This window comes from Mobula hypostoma, chromosome 2 (assembly GCF_963921235.1).
Source record: "Mobula hypostoma chromosome 2, sMobHyp1.1, whole genome shotgun sequence".
NCBI classification, from domain to species: Eukaryota; Metazoa; Chordata; class Chondrichthyes; order Myliobatiformes; family Myliobatidae; genus Mobula; species Mobula hypostoma.
Genome location: NC_086098.1, coordinates 96283980 through 96297258, shown reverse-complemented (window position 1 = coordinate 96297258; position 13279 = coordinate 96283980). Strand labels below are relative to the sequence as shown.

The following is a 13279-nucleotide window of genomic DNA, read 5'->3' as shown; positions in this document are numbered from 1 at the left end:
AGTTATACAGCACGGAAACAGGTCATTCACACCAACTCATCCATGCTGACATAATGACCTACCTGAGTTAGTCCCAACTGCCTCCAACCTGTACCTATCCAGTCTAACTGCCTTTTAAATGTTGTAATTGTACCTGCATCTACCAACTCCTCTGCAACTTGTTCAATGTACCCATCACTCACATTGCCCCTTTAGTCTTCTTTAAGTCTTTACCATCTCACCTTAAACCTATTCCTGCAACACACATCAAAGTTGCCGGTGAACGCAGCAGGCCAGACAGCATCTCTAGGAAGAGGTACAGTCGACGTTTCAGGCCGAGACCCTTCGTCAGGACTTACTGAAGGAAGAGCTGGTAGGAGATTTGAAAGTGGGAGGGGGAGGGGGAGATCCAAAATGATAGGAGAAGACAGGAGGGGGAGGGATGGAGCCAAGAGCTGGACAGATGATTGGCAAAGGGGATATGAGAGGATCATGGGACAGGAGGCCCAGGGAGAAGGAAAAGGGGGTGGGGGGAAAAACCCAGAGGATGGGCAAGGGGTATAGTCAGAGGGACAGAGGGAGAAAAAGGAGAGAGAGAGAGAGAAAGAATGTGTGTATATAAATAAATAACGGATGGGGTACGAGGGGGCGGTGGGGCATTAGCAGAAGTTAGAGAAGTCAGTGTTCATGCCATCAGGTTGGAGGCTACACAGACGGAATATAAGGTGTTGTTCCTCCAACCTGAGTGTGGCTTCAAAAGATGAAGTAGAGTACTAGCCACCTATCCAGCTCGGTTCCATCCCTCCCCCTCCTGTCTTCTCCTGTCATTTTGGATCTCCCCCACCCCCTCCCACTTTCAAATCTCCTACCAGCTCTTCCTTCAGTTAGTCCTGACGAAGGCTCTCGGCCCGAAACGTCGACTGTACCTCTTCCTAGAGATGCTGCCTGGCCTGCTGCGTTCACCAGCAACTTTGATGTGTGTTGCTTGAATTTCCAGCATCTGCAGAATTCCTCATGTTAAACCTATTCCTCTAGTTTTTGACTCCCTTACCCTGGGAAAGAGACTGTGATTATCTGCCTTGTCTATAATTTTATAAACTTCTATAAAATCATCTTCCAGAACCCTTTATTCCAGAAAAAACAGTTTCTGCCTAGGTTCTCTTTAAAATCGAAGCCATCCATTCCTGGCAATATCCTTCTGAACCTTTTCTTCAAGCTTTCTAGCTTAACCACATCCTTTGTGCAAGGTGGTGAGTGTGATCTCAGCAACATCTTGCAGATCTGTAATGTGACATCCCAGCACTTGTATTCAATATCCCATCCAAAGAACTGCTAAATCTTTCTGTCCTCCAACACCCCCCAGGGCCCTGCTATTCACTATGCATGTCTTGCACTGTTTTAACTTCCCAAGTGCATCATGTTACACTTAGCCAAGTTAAATTTCATCTTCCATTTCATTTCCTACTCGTCCAGTTGATACTAGATCCTGTTATAAATTTAGACACCCTTCTCCATTGTCCATGACACTACCAATTTTAGTGTCATCTACAATCATACTAACCACGTCATCTACTTCGCACTCAAGTCAATAATATAAATAACGAACAGCAGGAGGCACAGCACCAAACCCTGCGGTAGAACATATTGCCCCCCTGTAATCCAAATTCATGCACCCCTTCCTCTTTAACTTCTGATGTAACATTGTCTTGCATCCTGGAAGCTTTGATCCATAATCTAGCCCTTTCAGTTAGTAAGCAAAGGTTGTGAGAAAGCTTAGAAATAAGAAAACTTACGGCAATTCCATACTGCTGCAAGGAGTATCCTGAAGCCAATCCCTGACCAAAATACATTTTTTGAGAGCTGTTAATTAAGTTTGTTCAGATTCTTTCAGTATAATTGTTTTCTCCATTCTCCTTTTCTTGCTCTTCTTCCTGTACTTATAGCAATCGACCACCACACCTGTCTCTCCATTATTTATGTTTTAGTGCTTTCTCCCTGGGCTATATTTATCTACTTCAACATGGTAGTGTATGGTCTTGCCATGCAAAGCTCTTCACAAACATATTGCTTCACTGTACCAGCAACAAAAATATACCTTATTTATATAAGAATATAAATGTTTGGTTTTTGTTCCTTTAAATGAATGCTGCTATCACACATTGTCAATGCTGTTCACATACTGGTCAATAATAATTTCAAGCCACTGCAGAGCACAGAGATATAATCAAGTCTCTTGGACATACTCAGAAATGAGCTGTAAAGACAAGTAAAAAGCTAAGGTTTAATTGTAGAATTCTGTGGTTTGGATTCAGGAAGTCTTCAATGCAATGGATTCTGGTTAATTGAGCCATTGGTTAATCATGGTAGCCGTTCATTTGGGGCAACTCTTAAATAACAAAAACTAATCAAGGAAATTTCTGGGATTCCCTTCATTTATTTGGGACACTATGTCACTTAATTGGGGCAAGGGCAGGAGATTATTGTCAAACGGTTTCTAACTCATGCTAGTCGCATGCACTTGTGCGGAAGGTAGAAACTACACCATGCTTAGAGCAAACTGTTTTTAAATAGCATTAACTGTGTTTGTTTGTCTTCAAAAAGTACTGATTTTTGTCGCTGATAGAGAAATAAGCATTAAGACAATTCAGAACTGTTTTGCTCACTGAAGTTTCAAGTTTGGAGATGCCAGAAACAGCTGGGAGTGAAAATGAAATGATGTTACTACTTCAATAAGTTAGGAACTACAAAGAATTTGAAGGTATCAACAATCATCTTGAATATTACAATGCAAATGAAGATTTGGAGGATGCAATCGTTGACAGCATTGTGTGAAGGCAGTCTATTATCTGCCATAGATGTCTGTGCTGATTTTGTTCATTTAGAGTCAATCAAAAGAATATGGAGTTGTACACTGTATGAATTCCTCCATTGTTAACTATGAGAAACTAATACATAGTTTTATGTAACATTCTTTCTAATTTGTTTTGTATATCAGTTAAATATATAATTTGTTACTCAGTTTATCTTTTCTATGGATTTTAACTATTCCCATGAAACTTCAGCTATTTGGGGCAGCCACTTAACTGGGCCAAAATGTACCAGTCCTGATTAACTGGAATCCACTGTACTACAAGGCTCTAAGGTTAATTTGCTGAGGTTAGATGATTTGCCCACTTAACACTCAGGTTCTGTTAATCCATTAGAAAGTGCGTTCATCAATAGATACTCAACAAAATGTAATAAATCTCCCTGTGCAAACTGCTTTCCTGAAGCGAACAGTTAAGGGATGGCATAGCATGGAAGAAATCTTTCTTTTAAAAATGCCTGAGGATTCTAGATAAACCAAACCATCATGTCACAATTTAACAAAATAATTTATTGTTCACAGTGCTTGAACTGATGTATTGATATGTTTAATGCAGGATTATTTATCTATTTATTTACTCAGCATAACAAATCTTTTAATTTCCAGGTACATTAACATTTCTTCCCCTCACAGATATCAGCTATTAGAATGCTTCCATCAAAGTGTAGACATTATTAGTATAGCAGACAGGTTTACATCTACATATTGTAGAAAAGGTTGCCATGTTTTATGAAACCTATTTGTTTTTAAGTGTACCATACATGTTAAAAAGTCCGAAGGAATGAATTCCATGACTAATTTACGCCAACCAGGAAGTCCAGGGGCCTTATTGGATATCCAACAAAGTAAAATGTTCTTCCTCGCACAAAAAGTCAGGATGTTAAAAAGTTTTTTCTGATGTGCATTAATAATATGACTACTGGGTAGGCCTAAGAGAAAAGATAATGGGTCCAGTTCAAGCTCCATCTTCAGAATCTTTTCCATTTCACCCAAAATATCACTCCAGTATGCCTTAAGTTTAGGACAAGTCCAAAAACAATGGGTGAGGGTTCCAATATTACCTTTACATTCAAATCTACATTTGATCAATTGTTCAAAGCTAACTTTACACAGTTATTTGACAAAATCAAACAGGATCTTGAACGATGGAGCACTCTTCCCATTTCTTGGCTTGACCGAATATCCTTGCTCAAAATGAACATTCTTCCTCATCTGCTCTACCTAATATGAATGATTCTAGTCATTTTCACCCAACAAACATTTAAAAAAATAAATGGCTGGTTTGGTTCTTTCATTTGGAACAAAAAAAGACCCTGTATTAAAATGTCTAAGTTACAGCTTCCTCGTAGTCTAGGGGGTCTGGACTTTCCAGCCATCAAAAATATCAATTAAATTCCTTTTTATCTTATGTGGTTGACTGGGTTTGCAGGGACCCCGCTTCAATTTGGCTGGACATTGAAGCTTCACAAACAAAATGCCCTCTTATTAATTTTCTTTTCATCAATAAGATGAAACTAGTTAAGGAATATTGTCACAATCCAGTAACAATTAATACAGTCAGGGCTTGGAGGGCGGTGCGACAAACTGAGGGCAACGCAGTGAAAATATCACCTTTCACTCCAATAACTGGCAGTCCACATTTTCAGCCTGGCATACTGGATCCTAGATTTAAACATTGGATTTCTAAGGGTATTTTCAATCTAGGAGACTTGTTTGATGAAGAAACGATAATGTCTTTTAGTCAAATAGTACAGAAATTCAATATAACCAGCAAGGATCTTTTTCGTTTCTTTCAGATAAGAGATTATATATGGAAAAAAACATTATTGCTAACTGATTTCTATAGTTCTGACATAGAAAAGAGGGTGTTTTGTTCTAAGGGTGAAGTCTTCATTAGTAGTTTATACAGCATCCTGAGGGAATGTTCTTGTGGAGAGGCTGAGCAGCTGGGAAGGGTTTGGGAGGGAGAGCTGGGAGCAGAAATTACAGCTGAAACTTGGGAAGACATCTGTGATAATGCAAAGAAAATTTCAGTTTGTAATAGAACTAAAGCACTGCAACTCAAAATTCTGCACAGAGCCCATCTGACTCCAGATCGTCTCTCGAAATTTAAGAAGGGGGTTTCTCTAATGTGTTCTAAATGTAAAGGTAATGCAGTATTACTGACAATCAGCAGACCATTGCACACAAGAATCACTGAACTAGTAAGGTGACAGCTTCCCTTTGGATGTTTGGCTATAGGTTACATTAGTGAGGGAGAAAAGGTTTCATCTTCATGCACGCAAGTTCGTGCAATCTACCTCATATGTAATGTACAACCAGACATTCACATGGGCTTCAGACTAGTTGCCAATTAACATCTCCTGGTAAAAAGCAGTGGAAAGAGGTCTCAGTGCGAAGAAGCCATTCTTCTTCTGTGATCTCCTTAAAAGGGATGTCTACTTATAGCAAATTTATTTCCCTGTGACGCTAAAAAGTTATATTTAGCACTTGGTATTCTGGTTTCCTCTTACATAAAAACGTGTGCTGCAAATTGCCCTCAGTATAGGTTGGTGACAGGAGAATCAGGAAGAATTGATGAGTATGTGAGATAGTTTAGGTTTTGGAAAATGACAGCAGAGACATCTGAATCCAGCATAGAACCATCCTCAGTCACTGTTCAGCACCAGTCAGTGAGCAGCTGAACAACATTTCCTTATTAGGGCTTCAGTGTCGAAGAGCAGCACCACAACATGAAAAGCTTTAACTCAACACAAGTTAACAAGGTGCCTGCCATCTTCTATTCCAGTTTCCTTCCATAGGAAACGATGAAAGGTTCAATGAAGGAGCTCCTTTACAACCTTATTACCATTTACAAGTGATACATTCTGATCGTCATAATTCCTTTTAACACAGAAGTAGGTCCTTCATCTCAACATGTCTACACTGTCTCTCAGAGGATTTGCAGGAGTCCCATTTACCTTCTTATTTTCCTATAACTCTTGCACAAGTTCTCCCCGATTCCCCTGTCAACAACCAACACTAGAGGTAGTTTGCTGTCACCAGTTAACCTCCCAGCATGTATTTGAGTGAGCACCATGAGCACAATCCAAATGGATAACACCTGAAGGCACCATTTTTTTCCCACTGAGCCATCCTGGCACTATGGTAAGAATAGCAGCATCCTATCACTGCAATAAAAGTCTGACCCGGGCACTTGACTTGCAGGCACTGTCCCTTTAAACAATTAAACATCCTTCTGGTATTTTGGGCAGCAATGCTTTCCACTGAAAGATAGTTTAAAATTCCTTCAATATATCCTATGAACAGTATGTGAAAATAAATTACCAGTCCTGGTGGTCCAGGGGGTCCCATCAATCCAGGGTCACCCTGAAAAATAAGACATTAGTGAAAAGTGGTAATCTTTTGCATGGTATTTGGGCAGTGGGGAAGAAGGAATGGAGACATCTTCAATTTGCCCAGTGTAACAGCTGCTTTCTTGTTTTGTATTAAGCTGGCAGCTGCTTCAGCTAGGTTACTCTGATTTATGCTCAGAAGCGTCTCTACGATGTTAGCAACCCTGAAATAAGAGCGGGCCATTCAGCCATTGAGATTGTCTTTGCCAATAAAGCGAGGCATAGCTCAGACTGCTGTAGGCTTTCTACACACCCAAGAGAATTGAAGAATCACAGAGAAAATCTGCAAAAAGATTAACCCTAGTGAAACTTCATCCCTTCCTCCCCTAGCCCTACCACTCACAATCCACATCAAAACCAAATAATGCTCCATTAATCTGCAGTTTTAAAAAGCAACTCTGTCTAAGAATCTGATTAAAACTTAAAAGAATAATAGAAACAGATGATCAAATACTCTGTGGGAGATGTGCCATTTGTCAGGGCATATTGACAAACTCCTGATTGACATCCTTGGAATTCTTAAGTTGAAGAGAAATTTTGCAGAATTTTATCATCTTGAAGGCTCTATTTGAGATATTAATCCTGACATTTATCTTGTATTGTTTAGAAAATAATCCTATTGGACAGATCATTGAGTAAGAGAGATTCTTAAGATGTCAGCATGGTTTTATGACCATCTTTAAAACTCATCTCATGAATGTTTCAATCAGCATTGCTATGACATCAATTTTCATCCTTATATTCGCATGTCTGACATATCCCGCTGGCCATTAACAGCATTTGTCTGGGAAGGTGAGGGTCAAGCCAGACTCAATACATTGAGACCAGACACCAGGCGGCTAGGTGGGGCACGTGATTGGAAGGTGGTGGCAGACTTAGGCCAGAGGCTCTGCTTCCCAACTGAAATCGCGGAAACCAACCTCAGACCAGACCCTGTGCTATGGTCGGCCTCACTCCATCTCATTTACATCAACGACCTTACAGTGCCCTGGGAAGATGCAGTGGAGGAGGCCTACGAGCGCAAGAAGCTGAGATATGCTGAGCCTGCAGCCGACGCGCAACAATGTGGCTGGAATGGAAGGGTCCGACCGGTCAAAGTAGGCTGCAGAGGATTTGTAGCCACATCAACATCAAGGCTACTCCGGGAGTTGGGATTGCGATGGAAGACACACCGACAAGCAGTCAAAGACCTTTCCAGAGCTGCTGAAAAGAGTAGTCAGTGGCTCTGGATGAAGAGAAAGGGTTCCATCTGGGCCTCCAAGTGAGTGAAAGGCATCTAGGAGGTGAGCTCGGGATGCCAGGATTCACTGCTGAACCCTCCGGAGGTGTCGTGGGCCCATCAGCGAAACACTGACGAAAGAGGGTGCCCACTTGATAACCCAGAAGATGCCACCACTCACTTGGCCACCCCACAGAGTCTAGGCAGCATGTCTCAGGAGTGCACATAAGGGTTATTAACATCTAGTCCTGCATAACATACCTGTCTGACAGAGATGCTCTGCAGATCGTGCAGCCAGCAGGTTAGAGTTCAACCATCACAATAAGCTAAACACTTGGCATTTTCATTTTGCTTCCCCTATATATCTCCTGCTCTACCTGTGGTTCTTTTCCTTTCTGCCTGCATAATGTTGTACCTGTGAAAGTCACTTCGTACAATGGTAGGACTAGGAGACCACTGCTCATTCCATCCACAGACTTGTGTAAATCGCCTGATAGGAACACTAACAATCTGGAACATCAACTGCAGCTGGTTACGAAGCCAGAGCTTCCTCAACAGATGGCTTGTGCCCTCCACTACAGTTACCTGGCTTTCTGAAGATTACATATGATGAAATACATACCTTTGATCCTTTCTCTCCCTTTTCCCCACCTGGGCCTTGCCCCTAAGAGCAAACAAAATGCAGAAGTTAATGTTAAGCAGTGCAAATATTTTATCACATATAGAGTAATGGTGCAAAGCAATTGAAGGTGTTTGATCAACTCAAAAACTCTTACAGGTTCTCCTTTCACTCCTTTTGTTCCATCCTTCCCTGAGTGCCCAGGATCTCCTCTGGAACCCTGTAAAACATGGCTATCAGTACTTGCAGTTATAGAGTCACAGAGAAGCACAGCACAGAAACAGAACCTCTGGCCCACTTCGTTGATGTTGAAATCATTTAGACTGCCTGCTCTCACCACCCTGCAACGGGACCTAGCCCTCCATACCCCTACTATCGATGTACCTATCCAAACATCTCTTAAATGTTATAATCAAGCTCAGTTGGACCACTTGTGCTGGCAGCTTATTCCACACTCTCACAACCCTCTGAGTGAAGAAGTTTCCCCTCATGTTCCTCTTAAACTTCTCACCTTTCACCCTTAACCCATGACCTTTGGTTGTAGTCCCACCCAGCCTTAGTGAAAAAGCCTGCTTGTATTTACTCTATCTATACCTCTCATATTTTTGTATACCTCTATCAAATCTCTTCTCAACCTTCTACATTCTAAAGAACACAGTCCTAACGTATTCAATTTTTCCTTATAACTCAGGTCCCCCAGATCCCGCAACATCCTTGTAAATTTTCTCTGTACTCTTTTAACCTTGTTTACATCTTTTCTGTAGGTAGGTGATCAAATACTCCAAATTAGGCCTCACCAACTTCTTATGCAATTCCAACATAACATCCCATTTCCTGCACTCAATACACTGATTTATGAAGGCCAATGTGCCAAGAACTTTCTTTACGACCCTATCTACCTGTGATGCTACTTTCAACGAAATCTGGACCTGTATTCACTGCGTAAGATCTACTCTGGTTAGTCCTAATGAAGTGCAAGGTCTCACAATTGTCTGCATTAGATTCCATCAGCCATTTTCCAACCTATTTTTCCAGCTGATGCAGATCCCTCTGCAAGCCATGATAGTCTTCCTCACTGTCCACTACACCCCCAATCTTGGTGTCATCCACAAATCTGCTGATGTAGTTACCACATTATCATCCAGATCATTGATATGGATGACAAACAACAAAGGACCCAGCACCAATCCCTGTGGCATACCAGTAGTCACAGGCCTCCAGACAGAGAAGCAACCCTCTACTACCACTCTCTGAGTTCTCCCACAAAGCCAATATCTAATCCAATTTACTACCTGAATGCTGAGCGACTGAAAGTTTGTGACCTCTCTCCCATGTAGGACCTTGTTAAATGCCTTACTAAAGTACATTTATTGCCTTGCCTTCACCTACTTTCCCGGTCACTTCCTTGAAAAACTCTATCAGATTGATTAGACGTTACCTACCACAGACGAAGCCATGCTGACTATCCTTAATCAGTCCATGTCTATCCAAATACTTATATATCTCAGGCTCACCAGTTTATAATTTCCTGGTTTATATTTAGAGCATTTTTAAAACAGCGGAACAGTGGAGCAACAGAACAACATTGTCTAACCGAGTAGATCAAAACAACATTCATCATCAGCATTTATAGTTCTGATAAAGTGTTTTTGAATTGAAATATTCTCTCTTCTCCCCTCTCCCACTGGGCAGAAGATATAAAAGCCTGAAAGCATGTATCTCCCGGCACAAGCACAGCATTTATCCTGCTGTTATCAGACTCTTGTTGGGACTTTTTGTACAATAAGATGGATTCTTTAACTCATTCTCTATGATTATGATCCTGCACTTTATTGCTTACCTGCACTACACTTTCTCTCATAGCTTTTACACTTAATTCTACATTATTGTTCTTATTGCTTTACCTTGTTCTACCTCAATTCACTGTGTAATGAATTGATCTGTATGAACAGTATGCAGGGCAAGCTTTCACTTTATTTTGGTACAGGTGACAATAAAAAATCAATAAAAATACTTAATATTAATCTGTTCCTCTTTCTGCAACTGCTACGTAGTCCTGTTTAATATTTCCAGTACAGGTACTTTGTTTTTATTTCCAACTTCAGAAAGTAAACCATTCTGTCATTTCCTCCTATTTGCACTGGGCTTACAACCAAACCGATCATTGTGAGTAACCTGTTACAATGCCAGTCTGCAGCATTGTTGTACAGAAGTTTCCAGGCCAACCTGTCCATTTCTCCTCTTTGCTAATTGACCAGCACAGTGCTGAATAGTATTTGTGCAGAATACAGATGATGTAATGTGAAAACCAATTGGGTAACAATGGTAAATATTCATCTGATAAACTGTCAGCTTACAACTTCAATTGGATATTGAATGGAGATAGATTCATTGTGTCCAGGAGTACTGAAATCTAAATTTCAGCAGACTTTTCTGATTAGCTACTTGCTAGGAAAAAAAAATATTATTTTCTTAAACTTATTTATTTTTATTTAGAGATATAGGCCCTTCCAGACTAGCAAGCTGTGCTGTCCAACAACCCGCCTATTAACCCTAGCTTAATTACAGGACAATATACAACGATCAATTAACCTATTAACGTACATCTTTGGACTGTGGGTGGAAATTGGAGCACCCAGAGGAAACCCACACGGTCATGGGAGAATGTGCAAACTCCTTGGAGACAGTGCCAGAACTGAGCTCTGAACTCCAGTGCCCTGAGCTGTAATAAAATTGCTCTAGCATCTAAGCTACAGTGGTGTCACTACACCATCATGCCACTAGACCATCGTGCCGCTAGACCATCGTGTCACTACACCATCTACCGCTACACCATCATGCCACTACACCATCGTGCCACTAGACCATCGTGCCACTACACCATCGTGCCACTACACCATCTACCGCTACACCATCATGCCACTACACCATCATGCCACTACACCATCATGCCACTACACCATCATGCCACTACACCATCGTGCCACTACACCATCGTGCCACTACACCATCTACCGCTACACCATCATGCCGCTACACCATCATGCCGCTACACCATCATGCCACTACACCATCATGCCACTACACCATCGTGCCACTAGACCATCGTGTCGCTACACCATCTACCGCTACACCATCATGCCACTACACCATCATGCCGCTAGACCATCATGCCACTACACCATCATGCCACTAGACCATCATGCCACTACACCATCATGCCACTACACCATCGTGCCGCTACACCATCGTGTCGCTACACCATCGTGTCTCTACACCATCATGCCACTACACCATCATGCCACTACACCATCGTGCCACTACACCATCATGCCGCTAGACCATCATGCCACTACACCATCATGCCACTAGACCATCGTGTCGCTACACCATCGTGCCACTACACCATCATGCCACTAGACCATCGTGTCACTACACCATCTACCGCTACACCATCATGTCGCTACACCATCGTGCCGCTACCCTTTCATGTCGCTACACCATCTACCGCTACCCTTTCATGCTGCTATGCTATTATGACACTACACTACCGTGACACCTTCATGCTGCGACACTATCATGCTGCTACACTACCATGATAATGATCATATTTATTGCAAACGTTTGTTGAACTTTGAGAAAATGACGAATCTGGGCCTTACTGTTTAATACATTTGGTACTAGAATGGGAAAGAAATAGACCAACTAAAGAACCATTCAGTGACTCTCCATTGTGTATAAAAGGGGAAAATGGAAATGGAGAAAAGAGTGTAGAGAAAGTTAGAGGGAAAGAAGCTGAGTGGACCAAGTAAAACGTGGGAGCCAAACAAATTAGGGCAGAGTCAGAGAAAGGGAGAAAGAGAATGACAAAAAAGAGAGACAGAAAGAAGAAGATACTTTGTAACATTATTTGCTGGCCTGGTAGCTAAAAATTAATTTCTGTAGCTCTTGATCTAATTATTGCAAGTTTGTAGAGGAGTTTTGCAGACTCTTGCCATAGGCCCAGGTACAAAAAAATCAATTTGAGGAGAGTAATGGCTGTTTCTGTGATTTTTAATATTGTTCCTTTCATTGCTCTTCTTACAATTCCATGCATATCCAGGGAACCATATAGTGAGAAGTCATTGTTCAGAGGTTCTCATGAGTCATCTGTCTATATAGTGTGGCAACTGAGGTATGATAACTATGATAGGTGCAGCAAACTGCTCCAGGATTGAAACAGTACATAAGCTTCCAGAGTGCATAGTTCCAAGTCAAATCAAGTTTATTTTCATATGCACAAGTCGATATGAAAATAAAACTTGCAACAGCAAAGGCACATAGTATCATATACACAACATTCACTAACTCGCTATTTCTCTTTCGTGTTATTTACTTATTGTAAATGGTGACTTATAGTTTGTCTTATTTTATGTCTTGCACTGTACTGCTGCCACAAAATGATACATTTCACAACATATGTCAGTGAAAATCCTGATTCTGAAATAAACATAAATTATACAGGAAACAAAATAATTTCAACAAAAGAAACTAGATAAATTGTAGTGCATAAGGGTCAACGTGTTGCTTCACTGGGGTAGTGATTAGGGTTGTGCAGTTTGTTTTAGGATCGAAACGGTTGAAGGGAAGGAGCTGTTCTTGAACTTGTTGATATAGGACTTCAGACTTCTGTACCTCATGCCTGAAGATCGCTGTGAAAAGATGACATGCGTGGATGATGGGAATCTCTAACTACTGATGCTGCTTTCTTGAGGTAACATCTCTTGGAGATACTTTTGATGTGCCCGTGATATACTGAGCAGTCCACTGCTCCCTGACGAAGGGTCTCGGCCTGAAACGTCGACTGCGCCTCTTCCTATAGATGCTGCCTGGCCTGCTGCGTTCACCAGCAACTTTGATGTGTGTTGCTTGAATTTCCAGCATCTGCAGAATTCCTGTTGTTTTAGTCCACTGCTCCCTACAGCTTCTTTCATTCCTGCATATTTGAATTGCTGCTTCACGCCATGATGCAACCAGTCAGGATACTTTTAACAGTACCTCTGTAGAAGACTGTCAGAGTGTTTGATGACATGCCAAACCTCCTTAACCTTACAGCAAAGTTACAATAAGGATAGATTGGCAGAGATCAGAAAGAATTTGAGAGTAATATTACATGAAGAATAAGATGTGCTAAAATAATGCAAGAATAAAGTGAACGCATT

General features: G+C 41.3%; 1 protein-coding gene across 1 annotated transcript in view; it reads right to left on the bottom strand.

Annotated features, from left to right (window-relative positions):
* LOC134357361 (collagen alpha-1(XIX) chain) overlaps positions 1 to 13279 on the bottom strand; it is a 372824-nt gene that overhangs the window by 136184 nt on the left and 223361 nt on the right. Inside the window, exons 23-25 of the mRNA XM_063068836.1 lie at positions 8236 to 8298; positions 8082 to 8123; positions 6173 to 6214 (exon numbers count right to left, since the gene is read on the bottom strand). Coding sequence (XP_062924906.1) covers positions 6173 to 6214; positions 8082 to 8123; positions 8236 to 8298 — 147 coding nt within the window. The remainder of the gene's footprint in view (positions 1 to 6172; positions 6215 to 8081; positions 8124 to 8235; positions 8299 to 13279) is intronic.